General features: G+C 32.7%; 1 protein-coding gene across 1 annotated transcript in view; it reads left to right on the top strand.

The window, feature by feature from the left end:
• Window positions 1-21,253, top strand: part of LOC114337047 (peroxidasin) — a 62,782-nt gene that overhangs the window by 25,615 nt on the left and 15,914 nt on the right. The window contains exons 2-7 of the mRNA XM_028287463.2: window positions 2,858-3,073; window positions 6,324-6,395; window positions 9,890-10,119; window positions 10,242-10,544; window positions 10,844-11,116; window positions 16,324-16,665. Coding sequence (XP_028143264.2) covers window positions 2,858-3,073; window positions 6,324-6,395; window positions 9,890-10,119; window positions 10,242-10,544; window positions 10,844-11,116; window positions 16,324-16,665 — 1,436 coding nt within the window. The remainder of the gene's footprint in view (window positions 1-2,857; window positions 3,074-6,323; window positions 6,396-9,889; window positions 10,120-10,241; window positions 10,545-10,843; window positions 11,117-16,323; window positions 16,666-21,253) is intronic.

The raw sequence follows: 21,253 nt of genomic DNA, 5'->3' as shown, positions 1-21,253 counted from the left end.
ATTATGAGGTTTTCTTGATTTTGCTATGAATAATAAGATTGTCAGCAAACTATCATTGTCTCGTTTTGCAATTGAAAAAAATGTTGTCTACTATATTTCTTTTCTGGCATAATAAAGACTGAAACAGAACATAGAAAAAGTAGGTCTGATGACTCATTTTGGCACAAAATATAATGTAGAGGTATGACGGTAAACTAAAAGTAGTTTTGTAATTACTAAAAGTAGAAGTATACTTTAAGAACGCTGAAATAAACTATAGTAATATAAGACTCCAAGATATCCTTGCATTGACAAAACAGTATAATATATGAAATATAATCATTTACTATTTACTTTGTGCTATTTCTTAAAAACCAATGTTGTGTCATATATTTAATAAAAATAAAATTCGAAGAATTACTTGTGGTGAACTCATAAGCTTATATTGTATTTTGTAGAAAAACAACAGGATTATCTAAGCAGAACAGAAGTTATTATCTCACGATTAAAAACTACATGTAGGCAAAATTATTAACATTTTATTATTAAAAAATGGACCTTTCGGCTCTAATGCTATTTAAATGTACTCATTTTTTTTTCGAATCCTGAGAAAACTAATAATTTTAAAAAATTTAAACGCAGAATGAAAGATTACATTATTACCGAGGACCGAAAGTCCCTGAAAACTTCTATAATGTTTATTTTAATAAGCTACCGGGGTAAAAAAAAGAAAATTTAGTGTGATTTTTAATTTCAAATATTTCATTCAAAAGAAACTTTTTGTTTATTCTAAGGGACTTTCGGTCCTCGGCAATAATGTAATCTTTCTTTCTGCGTTTAAATTTTTCAAAAATATTTATTAGTTTTCTCAGGATTCGAAAAAAATGAATGCATTTAAATAGCACGACCAAGATTTTGCGCCTGCCTACCCCTTAATCATTGGTGTCTTCTCCACAGATTAGTTCTTATGACCTGCTCCGGCTCAACTACCCATCTTTTCCGGGCCCTTCTTCTCGAGGGTGGTATTTTATTGTTATTTTTGGAATGTGGTCCTCGCTCATTCTATCTTCATAGAAGCAAGGGCGGATCCAGGGAGGGGGCCATGGCCCCCTCGGAGAAAAATATAGAAGTTTTTAGTTTCAAACACATATATAAATGATGTACAAAACAGGGGATAATTATGTCATCTTTACTAGAATTGAACAAAACCATATGATGATGAACCAAACAGAAGCTTCAAGTATGACATATTTATGATGTTTTGTAAATCAAAATGTTGATAATTTTACAAAGTACCATTTATTAGAACGACCTTGGCAACCATCAAAATCGTATCAATTTCAATATTCTGTACACACAAAGAATAAAAAAGAAATAAAGCGTTACTTGGGTCATCAGCACTTAGAACAAAGGGGTTGGTTAGTACTTTTTGTACTATGTAATGTATTGCATTTTATTTTTCTAATAAAAAATATGGTCACAATAAAGGGATGACAATGACAGCCCAAAGCCTTGTCACGAAACCTTTAACATCTTTCGCCAAACTCATGGGCAAAGACGGAGCCATACAAACCCATGAAAAAATATCATACCACAAGGAGTGCTTTCAGGTGGGCCTGGATTTTCTATAAAGTGATCGTACTCGCAAAAGTCAGTCATTAGACAGATATACTCTCAGAGGTCTAAACAGATACAAGAAAATAGAGAAAGACTACGACCAATACTAGAGTCTATATAGTTTTCTTAGGTCGACAAAATATTTCTATAAAAGGCCATCGTGATGATGGCCTTCTGTTTCTGGACAAGGATGCTGGACCTAGCAATGAGGGAAATTGTTAAGGTTTAAAATCGCATCAGGAGATAAGGCTCCTAAACAACACCTATCATAATTGAACAAATAATGAATCAGGTTCAAAGTGCAAATTATTACTCTGTACTTGTCCTATTTGACGAAACGACCGACGTATCCCACGTGGAACGGCTTTCTCTAAATTTGAGATACATACACAATAACAACATTCGTGAAAACTTTGTTAAGTTTATTGACGCTTATAGGAACATAAAAATAAATGAAAATCAAGAAAGAGAGAAAGAACAAGGTCTAACAGGAGAAGCATTGCCAAAATTAGTATTAAACTTGTTGAAAGAACTGCACTTAAATCCGAAGAAATGTGTAGAAATTGGTAGTGGCTTTAATAATACTTTAATGAGTAAACATTGTCTTAATTGAGTATATTTTCTTCATTTTTTATCTAACGTTTTTAGGTTTTAGAAGACAGTTTCCTTGTCATGGAAGGCCATAACTTTTGTTTTGGTTTTTCAAATTTCACATTTGTATTTTTTGGCACCAACGTATAAAGCTGTATAGCTTTTCCAAGTCATCTTCGGATATTGGATAAACTGCTTAATAGTCTGCGAAAAGCAGAATATTAATTGGTGTTCTTGGATGCAGACTTATTCCTTTGGGTTCTTTTCTTTTCCATGTTCTACTCAAGTCATCTAAACATATATTAAAGAGTATTGGAGATAGGCAGCATCCTTGCCGTATCCCTTGGCTTATTAGGATTAGTTTTGACTTATTAACAAGATTGATTAGAAATTTTATATATAGTCCCGAGATTCCTATGGGGAACATAGGGCTTCTCACGAAGCTTTCTTTTCAAGCCAGGATTTTGCCATTTCTTTACCTTCGTCTAGTACTTTTCTTTTCCAAGTTTTTTTTAGGTCTGTCTATTTTCCAGCGGCCTTGAAGATACCAATTAAGTACTAATTGATGTACTATGGGTGCTGATATCTTCCACGTGTCACAGCCATCTAGTACCTAATTTTGAGTTGTAAATATTTTTAGTAAATCTTCTGATTATAACTATTTTTTCAGGGACATCCGGTTTAACAAAATAGCAGAGATCCCTTCACAAACGTTCAGCGAAAACAACAAATTGGTTACTTTACTTCTTAATTCAAATCGGCTTACATCACTGCAAGAAGGCGTTTTCGATGGACTTGACAATTTACAGCATCTGTATCTGTACTATAATAAGATTAGATTTATCCATCCGAACGCCTTCCAAGGACTAACAAAATTGGAAAGATTGTAAGTATGATAATTATCCAAATTTCATCCAGATAAAAAATTAGTAGGTAGTTAGTAACTTTTATAATTTCTCCATTCGATTGGAAATTATAATCATTCGTTTTGTAATTCAGCTCCGTTTAGGATTGCAAATCTCCTCGTCTTGTACGACTCTCGTCCCTTGCGATCGGTAGCGTACGAGAAATTCACAACTTTATTTTATTTGTTTCCTTCGTTTTTTGTTGATTTTTGCGCTAAATTAAATTTTAGATTTAGATTTTTTTTTAAGATCGGTGTATGTCATGTTCGTTGATTGTAGTGTTAGCTGTAGCTTTGAAGAAATATATTGCTTGTAATATAAAATTCTGAAAACATTGAACTTCTGTTTCTAGGTTTTTATTATAAAATTCGTTGGGAAGTAGAGAAATACCCTTAATTGTATAATGCTCATTGTATACAAATTATATTAAAAATGTAACAATACCGTACTTTGCATAGATCGAAATGGTCGTTTTGGTTGATATACATATAGTCTGGGCTGATTATCGGAGAATAGGCCATTTTTGGGAAAACTTATTTACCAGCAATTTTATTGCTAGAATCGAATCCTATGATTATATATATTAATAATATAGGTATGCAAAGTCCGCAGATAGTGTGCTACTTTTTTTATAAACAAAATGGCGCCCTAAAATCGTGTTTTTTCAATTTTTGCTCTATAACTCTAAAGATTTTAACTTTACACCAAAAACACTCAAATAAAAATTCACCACAATTAAATTCTGCATAGAGACGTGTTTTTTCCGATTTACTTCGACGAAAACTTTCTCCGGAAAAAGCGAACAAAATCTTTAATTTTCAGCTAAACTTTTAGATAAGTAATTGTTAATCAATAATTAAATAACTTGGTAATGTAAAAGCCCTTTTAGTATAGATTATAATTCCAGAAGCCCATGGACATTGAATAAACAGTTTAGCAACAATTGAATTGTTAATTAAAAATTTACGGTCGCTATAATAACGACAATAATTATGATGCAGAAGAACAACTATGATTTTTTCATAAAAAGACCTATACCTATCTAATGTACTTTACAGAATTGATATTGGACTATTTAAGCGGCCTCAGGAATATTTTAAAATTATAAAGAATTTTTTGGCTTATAAACAAATAGAATATCTGGGAAAATTTTAAACTAAATTAAATTGGAAAAACGGTATTCGAAAAACAGCGGCAGGATGCTTCTTCTAAAAGGAAAAACGTTTAATTATGACGAGTGGTTCCTGAGATACAACCGGTCAAAATTGACCGGAATTTACGGCAAAGATATAAACAAAAGGATCATAATTTTAAAACAATCACCTTTTTATTTTTGTCCTCTTTCTCCACACCAATTTTCATATCCTTAAAATACTCATAACATATATTATTATAATAAAAACTATCGATAATACGTGTGAAAATTGCCAAAAATAGCAAAATTCCAATCAAAAATTAGGTTGGAGACAATGTAACACTCAAAGTTCAAAATCGGTATACGTTAAAAAAATGCATTTTCTCGGCTTCCCATGGAGAAATTTCCTTCATTCTTTTTTTGTTTCCAAGTAACTCGAGTAGAGCCATCGAACTAACGCATTATTTATTACGCAAATTAATTTATTTATTATAATTGTCAAACTTGCTTTTGTTTTGTTATAATAAATTAAATTATTTATTTTAACACAAAATTTTAATTTGTTTAGATAAAAATTGTTTAAATAATTATATAGCTTTCAAATGAGAATATTTATGTTTTTAACTTTAAAAGGTACACTTGTAGTAAGTTTATCTAAAAAAAACCTATGGAAAATATATAACTGGAAAAAATATGTAGTTTTCTGTTCTTATAAATAAATTAATCTATTATAACAAAACAAAAGCAAGTTTGACATTTAATAATGCGTTAGTTCGATGGCTCCACTCGAGTTACTTGGGAACAAAGAAAGAATGAAGGAAATTAATCCATGGGAAGCCGAGAAAATGCATTTTTTTTAACGTATACCGATTTTGAACTTTGAGGGTTGCATTTTCTCCAACCTAATTTTTGATTGGAATTTGGCTATTTTTGGCAATTTTCACGCGTATTATCGATAGTTTTTATTATAATAATATATGTTATGAGTATTTTAAAGATATGAAAATTGGTGAGGAGAAAGAGGATAAAAACAAAAAGGTGATGGTTTGAAAATTATGATTCTATTGTTTATATCTTTGCCGTAAATTCCGGTCAACTTTGACCGGTTGTATCTCAGGAACCACTCATCATAATTAAAGGTTTTTCGTTTGAAAGAAGCATCCTGCCGCTGTTTTTCGAATACCGCTTTCACAATTTAATTTAGTTTAATATTTCCCGAGATATTCTATTTGTTTATAAGCCAAAAAATTGATTATAATTTTAAAATATTCCTGAGGCCGCTTAGATATACCAAATTCAATTCTGTAAAGTACATTAGATAGGTATAGTGTCTTTTTATAAAAAAATCATAGCTATTCTTATGCACCATAATTATTGTCGTTATTATAGCGACCGTAAATTTTTAATTAACAATTCAATTGTTGCTAAACTGTTCATTTAATTTCCATCGGCTTCTGGAATTGTAATCTATACGAAAAGGGCTTTTACATTACCAAGTTATTTAATTATTGATTAACAATTACTTATCTAAAATTTTAGTTGAAAATTAAAGATTTTGTTGGAAAACCCCGCTTTTTCCGGGGAAAGTTTTCGTCGAAGTGAATCGCGAAAGACAGGTCTCTTTGCAAAATTTAATTGCGGTGAATTTTTATTTGAGTCTTTTTGGTGTAAAGTTAAAATCTTTGGAGTTATAGAGCAAAAATTGAAATAAACACGATTTTCGGGCGCCATTTTGTTTATAAAAAAAGTAGCACACTATCTGCGGACTTTGCATACCTATATTATTAATACATACAATAATAAGATTCGATTCCAGCAATAAAATTGCTGGTAAATAACTTTTCCTTGTATTTTGCTAATTAGCCCAGAGTAATATAAAAAATGCGTCCTTCCTAGTTGGAAGATGTGAGCAAACTGAATCGACTATAGTGTGCGGAGAGCAATCGCTTGTGCCGCAGAGTTCGTACAAGACGAGCAAGACGCGCGAACTTCGAGACGTGTCTTCGATGGACCCATGTGCGGACGGCCTTATGCTTCTTCTATGTGTTAATTACCTAGTGATTAACACAAATGTTATCTTTTTTGTTTTATTTCAGGTATTTGCACCATAATCAACTAGAGGAGATATATCCCGGAACTTTTTCAAATCTTCCTTCACTTAAAAGATTGTAAGTTTTTATTATATCTTCATTTTAATAATTTGATAAAGAGGCATTTACTATATATGCATTAACAATTATATTGTAAGAGAATTAGGTACTACTAACACTATAATAGGGTTAGGATAAGTCTGCCCAAGACCACTTTTCATATGAATATTTCATAAATGTTCACACTTTTATATTTCATTTTAATGTATTATTAAATTAACTGTACACAATCAAACAAGAGATGGATTGGTCGAAAAAGAAACTCATGGCTGCGTAATATTAGACATTGCTGTTTTACAGTAGACGAATTATTTCATGCAGCAACCGATAAAAGTTTCAAGAAATTGTACACATGATGATGGCCAACTAATCGTCTGAATACGAACACATCATCTAAAGAAGGAGAAGAAAACAAGAAGAGGAAACAAGAAAAGGAGAAGGAAGAAAACAATAGTAGGTCATTAATTCAAACTACAGTAAGTGAGCATTAGCCAGTAAAAGAGTGCCAGTTACAAAAAAAACTTGCCGTCTAAGCCCATGACATCAGCATTAGGTATCGTAGAACGAAAGAGGTATTCTCAATTAAAAACACGGGCAAAATAGATCAGAATAGAAATAAATATTCGAAGGAAAATAGCGAACACAGGCAAGGGCTAGGGGAAACAGCCGCACAGTTGAATTAGAAGACGATATTAAAATAGTACTGTCTTAAAATCTTTAAACAGCGTATAGAGATTGCTTATAGTAAATAATATCAAAAGAAATATGTTGTTGGATAACTGTGTTCTTAGTATTGGGATACCCTGTTATATCAGACTTATGCCATTACAAATCATCAGAGTTCCAATTGTCTTTTGCGATACGTTGAAATCTTCATAAAGTACCATAATGCAAATCTTAAACGAATATTAAAGAGAAATTTATGTACAGTTATCTTGTCAGATAGTTTCCTGTTTTGAAGATAAACTTAAATTTAGTACTATAATTGCAAGGCCATTTCAACAAATAGTAGAATTGTATAAGAAACATGTTAGTAAATCAATTGTAATCTCTTGACATACGGCGCCAAAATATTATGAAACTCTTTATTTATTATTAACAATAAATCTTAAGGGAAATAAATGGAAAAATGTAGAAGCATGGGAATGCCGATGACACGCTTTTTACATTATTCTTCATAAATGACCAAATAATGATCTAGGAGTGGTAGATTAAGAAGAAGAAAAAGATTATACAGTGGAACTTGGATATTACGGCCTCGGTAGTTACGTCATCTCGGTTGTAACGTCAATTTTTAATAGGTCCGGCCAAAACCTATTCAATAACATTATTAAAAACCCGGTTTTATCGGCTAAAAATAAGGTAACCCTCGTCTATAGCGTCATAAAATTTTAAAGACGGTTGTCATTTTTTTTCGGAAAGGGTTGTGCAGAAGAAAATAATTGTCTTTTTTCAGCATTACAGAACTTTTTCATAAAATGTAAGTTTTATATACATAATAGGTTTTATTTCTTATTTTTTTTTATCCTTAATGCTGTAATAAAATTTTGCCTCGTTAAAATCTCATTTTTTTCTACCTCTTGTATAGCGTCACTCTGATATAACGTCATTTTTTTACTGGACCCTTCAATGACGCTATAAGCAATTTCCACTGTAATATGTAATATATCTTTCAGAGTTATTTTACTTTAATGCTTGTTGCTTATACATTTTTTCCAGTTTTCTTCCATAGTCTTTTCTCCTTCTTGTCCAATTGCCTGTAGCCTACTCGTATTTTTTCTTTTTCTTTGTTCCCTTTGTTTGTATTATCCTCTTAGTTAATACATTGTTTTCGTTTTTTTTTTCATTAGATGACCGTACCCGTCCAACTGTTTCCTCTGATTTTTTCCTACTAAAGGTTCCCTGTTTGTCTGTTGTCTAATTACTGTATCTCTCCATACAGTGATACTGTAATATTTCCAAGATATTTCATATTCCTGTTTTTCTGTAATGTCTATTTTTCAATCATTAGAAATTATCGTCCCTACGTAATCATATGTTACAACTATCTCCCATTATATTTCTATGATTTTGATTGTTTTATTCTGTGTTTTGTCTTTATTTTTTATTATGTTTATCTTTCTCGTATCTTTGTTTATTTCCATTGTAATATTTCTATCACTCCGTCCCAATATCGCAGTTCCTTCAGTTTTCCGTAACTGTCTGATGAAAGAACTAGGTCGTCTTCATAGGTACATTAGTGAGTCTACTTGTATTGGTTCTATTCTATTTAGTCCTGTCGCCAGAGGGGGTACAACGGCCTCCTGTATTCAGATGGACTTACCCAAGTTGTTTTTATGTATTTTGACCTGTAGAACACGAATTTTTTGGGTAACAGTTGATCCGGATGTCGATAAGATTGTTATAAACCAAGAAGTTGAGGAATCATAACAGCGATTTCTCGCAAAACAAAACATTTTTTTGTATTTTTTGGGCCATTCTAACCAAAAAATGTTCTTACAAATTTTTTCGTATGATGCATAGTTTTCGAGATAAACGCGGTTGAACTTTCAAAAAATCGAAAAATTGCAATTTTTGAACCCGAATAACTTTTGATTAAAAAATAAAATAGCAATTCTGCTTACCGCATTTGAAAGTTCAAGTCAAATTATATCGGTTTTAATTATTTGTATTGCTAAAAATTTATTATTTTATTGTTAAAAAAAGCTATAAACACCTAGTGCTTGAGTGATGTTTTTAATGATTTCTCATTTAAAATCGAACGAGTAGGTAGAAGAGGTAAAAGTGCAAGCGAGGCTATTTCTACGTAGCATGCATTAAAATGCATGTATTAGGCACGGGAAACACTATGTGTTTATAGCTTTTTTTAACAATCAAAAAATAAATTTTTAGCAATGCAAATATTCAAAACAGATATAATTTGACTCAAACTTTTAAAGGCGGTAAGCAGAATTGCTATTTTATTTCTTATTCAAAGGTTATTCGGGTTCAAAAATTGCAATTTTTCGATTTTTTGAAAGTTCAACCGCGTTTATCTCGAAAACTATGCATCCTACGAAAAAACTTGTAGGAACATTTTTTTGGTTAGAATGACCCAAAAAATACAAAAAAATGTTTTGTTTTGCGAGAAATCGCTGTTATGTAATTCCTCAACTTCTTTGTTTATAACAATCTTATCGACATCCGGATCAACTGTTACCGGTCAACTGATCCGGTCAAAAAAAACTTATGTAAGTCCATCTGAATTAAGAAGGCCGTTGTACCCCCCCTGGCGACAGGACTAATTACTCCGTATGGTTGTTTCTAATTTCTATGACCTTGTTTTTTTATTACTCTAGCCTTTTAAATCCATATAATTCAATTTAGGCAAATGTAAGTTGTTAATCATCGACCAAAGTTGAACTCATCTTGCTTCACTACATTTTTAATATAGATAGATGACTTTTCCAATCTGTTTTTGTTCTATTATGTATCTTTTTATTCTATTAAATTGTTCTACTGATTTTTTTTAGAAACCTCTACCACAACCGTTTGAAGCATCTCCCAGAAGAAGGTTTCCAACATTTACCAAGTCTGGAAAGACTTCGTTTGGATCATAATGCCTTGGTTTGCAATTGCGATATGTTATGGTTGTCGCACATGTTTGCTTCTAATTCCGTGGAAGGTTCGGCACATTGCAAATATCCCGTAGAAATGCAAGGAATGCCTTTAAAGGAAGCAGACGCGGAACACCTACACTGTGGTAAGTGTTGGAACTACTACTAACTGTTTATTTTTGTGGTGTTATTATGATCTTGCATAACTTGTACTTGTTAATTTTCTCCATTTTCATCATGAAAAGCAAATCAACAATATATTTTTCAGAGTCTGGTTTGATAAAGGAAGGACCACGAGATATCAAAATATCCTGGGGCCAAAATGCCGTCTTCACCTGTAAAGTCTACGATCCATCAGTATCAATCTTTTGGATGAGAGACGAACAGGAATTGCCCTCGGATCACCAAAAATATATTATCATGGATAACGGAACACTTCTTATCCAAAACGCCAATGAAAACGACGATGGATACTATGAGTGCATTGCGAAAACCCCCGAAAAGGAAGAAACATCTGCCCCAGCTAAGATGGTGGTAGAAAAACCAGAAGAACTGCACGAAAAGTATTTTGGTAAGTGTGAAAATATATCTCTGCAATTTTATGAATTATAAATAACGTCAAAATCTTCAATTTGTAAGTACATAAGGACCTGTATAAGGAGTGTATGAGCCTAGAACAATAGTGATATGGGTTTAATATCGGTCAAGTGAAGACAATTGTTCTGTGGCACTAATTTCATAATTCGAAAATTATATTATGTAAGCATAGAGCATTCGTATTATATTAATATGCAATTTACACTTTGGTCCTTCGAGCCGGATAAAGATACCGGACATCTTTTCCTCATTAACAAGACTTATCTTTTGTAGGATCTCCCAGATTTACACAATCACCAGCAAACACTTATGCTTCCACCGGAGACCCCGAAATCATATTGAGGTGCAATGCTGAAGGAAATCCCAGTCCTGTCATAAAGTGGGCTAAAAATGGCATCAGGATACCACCATCTAACAAGCATATCTACCTGCAAGATGGTTCGTTAGTGGTAAAAGATATCGAAGCAACAGATCATGGTAGTTACCAATGTGAAGCGATCAATAATAAGGGTAGAGTCAAAGCTGAAGCCAACATTATCATTAGAGGTATTTAAAAGTTTATTATTTATTTATAGAATTTTGTAAGGTATTCACATGGTAATATAATTGTATAATATAATGGATTAAATACGTGGTAATAGAACGAATACTTTTGTAATAGACCGGGCGCAGTATCGTCGCCCTCGCTAGCGAAATTATTCCGATTCGATTTTTTTGCACAAACTTACTCAGAAAGAGGTCCTTATAACATATCCACAGGGTGCCGGGCGGTGCCGTGGTCGAAAAATTGTTTAAACATTTTTTTTAAACAAATTCACAAAAATAATTTTTTCATTTCGAACAAATTTTTTTTAGATAAATTGGCTTATTCTGGGTAAAAAAGATCTCTTGTCATTTTTTTCTAAAATTGATTGTTGTCGAGTTATATGCGATTAAATATTTGAAAAATGCGAAAATGGTCATTTTCAAGGCCTAATAACTCGATTAAACATTATTATTATGATATTCAAAAAGTCACCAAATCAAGTTTTAAATTCCTTCTTCAAGGTCCTGAAGAGATTTTTGTCATTATTTTATTAGAAAGCTGTTATTTTTAATTATTAACAATTAGCGCTATAGTCCAGGATGTATCGTCGCCCCCGTTAGTGAAATTATTCCGATTCCATTTTTTTGCAGAAACTTAGTCAAAACGAGGTCCTTATAACATATCCACAGGGTGCCGGGCGGTGACGTGGTCGAAAAATTGTTTAAACAATTTTTTTAAACAAATTTACAAAAATAATTTTTTCACTTCGAACAAATTTTTTTTAGATAATTTTGGACATTCTGAGCAAAAAATGTCTCTTGTGATTTTTTTTTTAATTGATTGTTGTCGAATTATACGCGATTTATAATTTGAAAAATGCGAAAATGGCCATATAGCTCGACAACAATCAATTTAAGAGAAAAATCACAAGAGACCTTTTTTGCTCAGAATAACCCAAATTGTCTAAAAAAAATCGTTCGCAATAAAAAAAATATTTTTGTGAATTTGTTTAAAAAAAAATTATTTAAAAAATTTTTCGACCACATCACCGCCCGGCACCCTGTGGATATGTTATAAGGACCTCGTTTTGAGTAAGTTTCTGCAAAAAAATGGAATCGGAATAATTTCACTAACGGGGGCGACGGATACATCCTGGAATATAGCGCTAATTGTTAGTAATTAAAAATAACAGCTTTGTAATAAAATAATGAGAAATATCTCTTCAGGACCTTGAAGAAGGGGTTTGATACTTGATTTGATCACTTTTTGAATTTCATAATAATAATATTTACTCGAGTTATTAAGCCTTGAAAATGGCTATTTTCGCATTTTTCAAATTTTTAATCACAATTAACTCGACAACAATCAATTTTAGAAAAAAATGACAAGAGACCTTTTTTGCTCAGAATAAGCCAATTTATCTAAAAAAAATTTGTTCGAAATAAAAAAATTATTTTTGTGAATTTGTTTAAAAAAAATTGTTTAAAAAATTTTTCCACCACGGCACCGCCCGGCACCCTGTGGATATGTTATAAGGACCTATTTTTGAGTAAGTTTGTGCAAAAAAATCGAATAGGAATAATTTCGCTAGCGGGGGCGGCGATACTGTCCGGTCTATAAGGTATTCATACACATCTTCAATACAACAGCTAAGAAAATACAATATGATAATATCAGCAGAAAAAACCAAATATATGACAACATCTAAATACCCACTACGATGTAAAATCGAAATTGATGAAAAAATAATAAAGCAGGAAGCAAGCCTTAGATATCTGGGAATAGATATAACTAGTTACAGATATGTTGAAGAAGAAGTACGACAACAAAGCTTATAAGCAAGTAAAGCGGAGGGATCTCTTAAAGACACAATCTGGAAGAACAAACACCTAAGATAAAAGCAAGAATCTATAAAGCAACAATTAGACCTATATTGACATACACGGCGGAGACAAGACCTGACACATCTAAAACGAGACCACTACTAGAAACAACAGAGATGAAAGTACTTGAACGAATATCAGGAAAAAGTCTGTTGGATAGGGAGAGAAGCGAAAACACAAGAAGAGCATGCAATGTAGAAGACATAAATGGATGGGTAACAAAACGGAAACAGGAGTGGAACGAACACATTCGTAGAATGGGAGAGGATAGGATAGTACGAATAGCACGAGATAAGTCACCAAATGGACGAAGCAGTATTGGCAGACCAAGAAAAAGATGGTGCGATAATTTAAACAATTTAGGAGACTAATATTGAAGAAAAAACAGGCTTTAGAGCCTACATATACAGACAAAGTTTTGTAAGGTCGTGTAGAGTTCCTTTACATCTGCCTCAGTCATCACAGTCTCCCTATATTCCTTCTATCTTTTCAATACATATTTAGGGATACAGATTTCAGTCCTCTACAAACAGTATTTAATGACTTTTGATAAAAAAATTGGGGAAGCAGGAATTCAACAGTTTAGAATTAACCATGAGCCCGTTTGACGATTTTGCCACCCGGTATAATCGATTAACTTTGAGCTGACTACTTAAATACATATTTTTTGTATAAGTCAAAGTTATAAGTCTTAAATGCAATGAAATATAAAATAATATTAAATTAAAAACCTTATTGGGATCATTTTTATGGGTACACCTCCGTGACTTCTAAAAATGCAAGCCAAACGGATGCTATAATAGAAATATGCTTTATTGTCATTGAAGATTGTACAATTTTATCGACAAAGCTTACAAAGAGTCATGAAAATAAAACAATAACAACCACATAATACTAAAATTACATAAATCGTCAATATAATTAAAAAATAATGAAGTAAAACAGAAACAATCAATTGCAAAATTTAAATAAATTGCAAATTTCACAGTCTACCTTAGTAACTACATAATAAGTTAAGCTGCTGCATATGCCACCCAAATATAGATAAAAAATACTACTTGCATAAAGTGTTCTATTGGATCTTCATGCTGTAGCATGAAGATGAGGGAATTCTACAATGTACAATTCACAAATCATCTGTACAGAGCGGAAAAGTTCCAACGAAAAATGAACCCTTATACTCTATAGGAGTAAACTAACGAAATAAAAGTGAACTAATATGTTCATTTAGTTGCAAAACGAAACCAAAGCCGTCTTATATTTTAGTTCGTTCAGAGAGGTTTCAAAACTTATTAGTTTATCATCGGAGGATGGATATGTAGTTACCTCTGAACCAACTAAAATATTTAAGGATCACTAGCCCCGGATTGCAACTAACCAAATGGCTGGGATGTCTAAGCAACATATTCTTCTTCTTAACGTGCCCTATCAAGTCCCCTTGACGTTGGCGATTAACATGGCGAAACTGTCTCTGTCTCGAGTTATTCTAAATAGGTGTTCTGCTTTCTTTATTTCTGTCCACTCCCGGATATTCTTCAACCAAGAGGCCTGCTTTCTACCAATTCCTCTGCGTCCTTCGATTTTACCCATCATAATAAGTTGAAGAATATTATACCGGTCTCCCCTTACTACGTGTCCAAAATAGGCCATCTTTCTATATTTGATGTTATCAAGCAGCTCGCGGGTAGCATTTGCTCTCTTAAGGACTGCCACATTTGTCAGCATAGCCGCCCATGGTATTTTCAGAATACGTCTGTGCAGCCACATTTCAAAGGCCTCCAAACGGTTACAAGTGGATATTTTTAATGTCCATGCTTGGACACCATACAAGAGGACTGACCAAATGTAGCATTTAATCATGCGCTTTCGAAGTTGAAGTTGCAAGGTATCATTACAGAAGAATGACCTCATTTTTAAAAATGTCGTGCGGGCTAGCTCGATTCTACATTTTATCTCTTTATCTGGATCTAGTTGTTCAGTAATATGGCAACCAAGATATTTAAAACTGGGTACTCTTTGAATTATATGACCATCAACATATAACCGTGAATCTTGATGGGCCAAACGGCTAAATACCATGTATTTTGTTTTTGAACAGTTTATATTTAGGCCAAACTCTCTCCCACTCTGTCAATGGCATTTAAAAGGTGTTGTAATCCATTCATATCATCACTTAAAATAACTGTATCGTCTGCATATCTGATTGTATTTATCAGAATTCCATTAACCTTCACACCCCATTCCAAATTATGCAGCGCTTCCTTAAATATTTTATCTGAATACAAATTGAACAACAGTGGGGACAGTATACAACCCTGTCTGACGCCTCTTTGTATTTTGCATATTTCTGTTGATTTTCCATTTATGCAAGCTGTCGCTGTTTGACGCCAGTATAATTTTTCTATGATTCGTACATCTTGACTATCAACTCCTTTATCCTTTAGTATTTTAATTAATTTGTGATGTTGTACTCGATCAAAGCAACATATACTAGAAATAAGTGAAAGTTAAAATATCTTCAATCCAATAAAATATAAATTAATATTAAATTGAAAACCTTATTGGAACCATTTTTTTTGGTTACACCTCCGTGAGTTCTAAAAATGCAAGCTAAACGGATGCTGGAGCATGAAGATGAGGGAATTCTACAATTTACAATTCACAACTCATCTGTCCAAGGCTTTCCATTTTTCGTTGAAACTTTTCCGCGCTGAAGAGATGAGTTGTGAATTGTAAATTGTAGAATTCCCTCATCTTCATGCTCCAGCATCCGTTTAGCTTGCATTGTTAGAACTCACGGAGGTGTAACCATAAAAATGGTCCCAATAAGGTTTTCAATTTAATATTATTTTATATTTTATTGGATTGAAGATTTTATAACTTTGACTTGTTTCTAGTAGATGTTGCTTAGACATCCCAGCCATTTCGTTAGTTGCAATCCGGGGCTAGTGAGCCTGAATTATTTTAGTTGGTTCAGTGGTAGCTATAGTATTTTTACTACAAAAACGTTATTACGTAGGTCAAAATTTTTGACGTAAGAGAACTGTCAAAACATTAGAATGTGACTTTTCATTATTGCCATGTTTATTATAATCATGGCAATAATGAAAAGTCACATTCAAATGTTTTGACAGTTCTCTTACGTCAAAAATTTTGACCTACGTAATATCGCTTTTGTAGTAAAAATACTATACATATCCATCCTCTGATGATAAACTATTAAGTTTTGAAACAGGTTAGGGTACTTGTAGCGCTCTCTCTGAGCGAACTAAGATATAAGACTGCTTTGGTTTCGTTTTGTAACTAAATGAAAATGTGTATTCATCTTTTTTGTATAATTTCAGCTCCGCCAGTGTTCAGCATACAACCTGAAAACATAAACACCCAAGTTGGAAACAACATCAAGCTGGAATGCGTCGCTTCAGGTACTCCCATCCCGGAAATAACTTGGTTCAAAAACGACGAAGAAGTTCTTCCCAATGATGCTGGTGGTAGAATTAAGCTCAGCGAAGACAGAACTCTACTAGAAATTGGCAATGTTCAAGAATCTGACACGGCTACATACGTTTGCGAAGCTTGGAATGAAGTTGGGATGCGTGAAGTTAGCGCTTATGTTCGAGTGGAAAACACTTCGTACAAACCGGCGAAATTGGTGTATAAGCCGATTAATATTGAAGTATTTGTTGGTAAGTGTGTTCATATGTGATGAAAATACCGATATAAATATGCTTGCTCTTAAATCCTAATCCTAAATTATCACCCTTAAATAAAATCCAACCCGTATTAATAATTCCTATTACTGACTCTACCCCACTCCTTTAGAAATACAGACAATTTTAAATAATCCAAACTCTCTCTCTCTCTCTCTCTCTCTCTCTCTCTCTCTCTCTCTCTCTCTCTCTCTCTCTCTCTCTCTCTCTCTGTGGTTTGGACGCTCGAAGAGAACACACGGTTTTTACTCTCTCAGTAATAACCACTAGTTAACACGCGAAAATACCGCGAATCTCTCTGTTGCCTCCTGTCGAAGTGAATTGACGCGAATCTCTCTGACTTTGATTCTCAAAGATAACACACGCATTGTTCTCCTCTCTTAGTAATAACCACATCTGCCACGTGTTAAAATATCGCTAATCTCTCTGATTCCGCCTCTCGTAATAAACAAACGATTTTTCTCCTTGAGAACTCTCTCTCTCTCTCTCTCTCTCTCTCTCTCTCTCTCTCTCTCTCTCTCTCTCTCTCTCTCTCTCTCTCTCTCTCTCTCTTGTCGTTTCCCCATTACTGAGGATCGTGATTTCTTCCAATATTCCTAACGATGTTTCTTCATTGGTCTCTATCTTCAGCTGCTCTAAGAGCTTCGCAGAATGAGTTTCCAGCTGAATACTTTATTTGGTCAGACCGTCTAGTTGGTGATCGTCCTCTTGATCTTCTCCACGGAACGTTTCCAGAAACAAACTTTTCTCCGTGAGAACTAGTTTAACACAAATAGTGACGTGTACACGTGTATCCGCCGAAAGACAAACAAATAACACATCCCGGTTTTATTCGCGATTGACCACCGCCTGTGAAACCTCCATATGCAACGATATCGATGCGCGAGTGAAATAACAATAATATCTACATACCTAGTACATTCTTTCACGGTTTTTGCTGTAAATTTTAAAGAACCGCTTGGATTGACATGAAATTTGGCATATACATAGCTAACATGTCAAAGAAAAAAAGTGATATGGTGCCGATGTGTGCTTTTGCCCGGGGGGTGAATTTCAATCCATCTCGGTGTGAAAAAATATATGTCCAAGATAAGTCCCGAAATGGATAAACTGACTAATTTTAAGCAACTTTTGTTCTATAGAATTTTTTCACCAAATCAACACTTTTCGAGTTATTTGCAAGTGAAAATGTTCATTTTTCAACAAAATAACCACGTTTTTAGACGGGTTTTCGCAAATAACTCAAAACGTAAGCATTTTGTCGAAAAAAATATTCTTAGCAAAACTATAGCCTATAAAACGGTGTATATATTACCGGAAAAAAAACGGTTTATATATTAGATCTCTATACTTAGCAAAAGCAGAGTTATAAGCTAATGAAAAATAGGTTCATATTCGAAAAATTCCAAATAGAATAATTCAATGGGAAATATCCAAGTAATGAAGCATTCTTGGGGAAAACACATTACAACTTTTTTAAAGTGTTTAAAAAAGCTTTATTTCTGTTTTTATAAAAAAATTCTAGCATCAAATGTGAGCAAGTTACGCTCAAAATAAAGTTAGTCCCTTTTGTTTTGGCAAAAAAAATCAGGAAGATCAGCCCCCAATTAGCAACTTAAATGAAATTAATCGTTACCGCTTCACAAGTTACTTTACTTATGTTGTGTGTTTATATGATCTGTAAGTTTCATCGATTCAAAGTGCTTATTTTTGAAAAAATTTGGTTTTAAAAGTAAAATTTTTAAAAATTTTAATTTTGAAAGAATGCTTTTTTTCAAAATAACTTAAAAATTTTTAGAGATAACAAAAATCTTAAACAATAAAAAAAGTCGTCTTTACATTTCTGAATATTTTGTATTTTTTTGTTTTTCTGTAAGACAAAAATTGGTTAAGATTCGGTGTTTCTAAATTTGCATACACTCGTGATAAGTGACTCGTTCAAGCCCTTTTAACTACAGCTCTTTCAAAAATAAGAACTTTGAACCAATGAAACTTACAGATCATATGATCAATACATACGCGAGTAAAAAACTTGTGAAGTTTTAACAATTAAGTTCATTTGAAATGTTAATTAGTTGGTGATTTTCCAGATTTATTACCAAAAAAAGGGACCAACTTTATTTTGAGCGTAACTTGTTTACTTTTGATGCTAAAAATTTTTTTTAAAAAACAAAAATAAGCATTTTTTAAACACTTTAAAAAAGGTAAAATGAGTTTTCCCCAAAAAGTGCTTCGTTTTTTGGTTATGGCACGTTAAAATATTCGATTTGGAATTTGACGAATATGAACCTATTTTTCATTAGCTATAACTCTGCTTCTACTAGGTACAGTGACCTAATATATACACCATGTTTTTCACTTTTTTGCGTTCTACATTTTTGGTTAGATTTTTTTTTCGACCAAATACTTACTTTTTGAGTTATTTGCGAAAACCCGCCTGAAAAGGTGGTTATTTTGTAGAAAAATTAACATATTCACTCGCAAATAACTCGAAAAGTATTAACTTGGTGAAAAAACTTTATAGAACAAAAGTTGCTTAGAATTAGTCATTTTATCCATCGGCATAATATCACTTAGAGGTTTTGCAATATTTTACCTTTAAAGAACGTACTAATTGGTAAGCCTTTTTATAAACTTGATTATGGCTATTGTCTGTATAACATTTAGTTACCTCTCCCAAGTCATTTGAACCACACCTATAATACTTTACATAGGGCTTGGTTCCATTTGGAACATAGGTCCCCGTCCATTCATCTGTTTTTGACTAGGGATTTCACCTCTTTCCATGTTAACTTGTCTTCTAGCTCTTCGGTAATATTTATTTTCCAGGATGTCATTGGTCTGCCTTGTTTTCTTTTTGTAGTTGGTTGGTAATCGAAGGCTTGTTTGGTTATATCATCTTCATTTTTCTTTAATGTGTAATGTGTGTCCAATAAACTTCCATTTGCGTCTATTTATCGTTTTGGCTATCGGCTCTTGATTAGTTTTTCTCCAAAGTTCCTTGTTACTTATCCGATTTGGCCAATATATTTTCAATATTCGTCTGAGGCATCTATTTACAAATGTTTGTACCTTTTGTATAATCTCTTTCTCTAATTTCCAAGTTTCTGCTGCATATAGCAAAATGCTCTTTATATTTTGTATTAAATATCCTGATTTTGGTTCTGATTGTTAATTTATTGGACTCCCATTACATTACATGTTTTATTCACCATATAATTCTGGGCTTTAGTTACCCTTCCAATAATTTCTTCTTCTATTCCACCGCTAGCGTCAATTATACTTCTCAAATAGCAAAACTTCTATACATTTTTTACTTCTTCTCCTTCAATGAATATTCTCCTTCATAAGTTTGTTATTTTTTGTGTTAACCTCTAATCCTATTTTTCTTGCTTTTTTAGTCACCTTTTCTGGTTTGTTCTGCAAATGTTGTCTTTTTTCGGACACCAGACATATATTGTCCGCAAAGTCAAGATCTTCAAGCTGACGGAAAGCATTCCATCTAATTTCTCTTTTATTTTTCGTTGCTTTCTTCATGACCCAGTCGAATAAGATCAAAAATATGGTTGGAGATAAAACACACTCTTATCTGACCCCACTGTCTATGTTGATTGCTTCTGTGAGTTTCCCATTACCACACCTATAATACAGTCCTAAAACTCTGAAATTATTTTATAGCCCAATAAATGACCGTTTTGTAGTGTAATTTTCAGGGGCAACTCCGAATTGCATGAAAATTTGGATTTACGTTCAACTTACCCTCCACTTCAAAGCTGAATTTGTGCCGTTGGTTGTTTTTACTTGGGGGGGGGGGGGGGGTGATAGTCACCCCTTCTCGGGGGGTGAAACACGCGTGTTTAAAATAAGCTTGGAAATGAATAAATTGACAGATTATAAGCAACTTTCGTTCTATAAAGCTTTTTAAATAAGTCAATACTTTTCGAGTTATTCGCGATTGAAAATGTTGATTTTTTTACAAAAAAAAACCACGTTTTCAGACCGTTTTTCGCAAATAACTCAAAAAGTAAATATTTTATCGAAAAAAATATTCTTAGCAAAAGTATAGCATATAAAAAAACGAAAAAAATGGTATATCAGTAAACTCTATAAATTGAGTAAAAGCAAAGTTGTAGCTCATGAAAAATACGTTCTTATTCGTCTAATTCCAAATCGAATAATTCAAGGCGAAATCACCGAAAAATTACGCACTTTTCGGGAAAAGCTTATTAACATTTTTGAAGTATCTAAAAAAGCTTTATACTTGTTTTTTTACAAAAGTTTCTAGCATTAAAAATAAACGAGTTACACTGAAAAACAAGTTGGCCCCTTTTTTTGGTAAAAAAAAATCGTGAAAACCTCTCTCTATTTAGCACACTAAATAAAATTAATCGTTGCCGCTTTACCATTTATTTTAACTGTATGTGTATTGTTTATATGATATGTAAGTTTGATTGGTTTGAAGGGCTTATTTAAAAAAAAAATTGGTTTTATAGTAAAAAAAAATTTCTAAACATTTTTGAAAAGTTTCCTTTTTTCAAAATAACTTAAAAAATATTAGTGATAA

This window comes from Diabrotica virgifera, chromosome 5, assembly GCF_917563875.1.
Source record: "Diabrotica virgifera virgifera chromosome 5, PGI_DIABVI_V3a".
Lineage (NCBI taxonomy): Eukaryota > Metazoa > Arthropoda > Insecta > Coleoptera > Chrysomelidae > Diabrotica > Diabrotica virgifera.
Note: the sequence above shows the minus strand (reverse complement) of the source record. Positions and strands in the feature narration are given on the sequence as shown.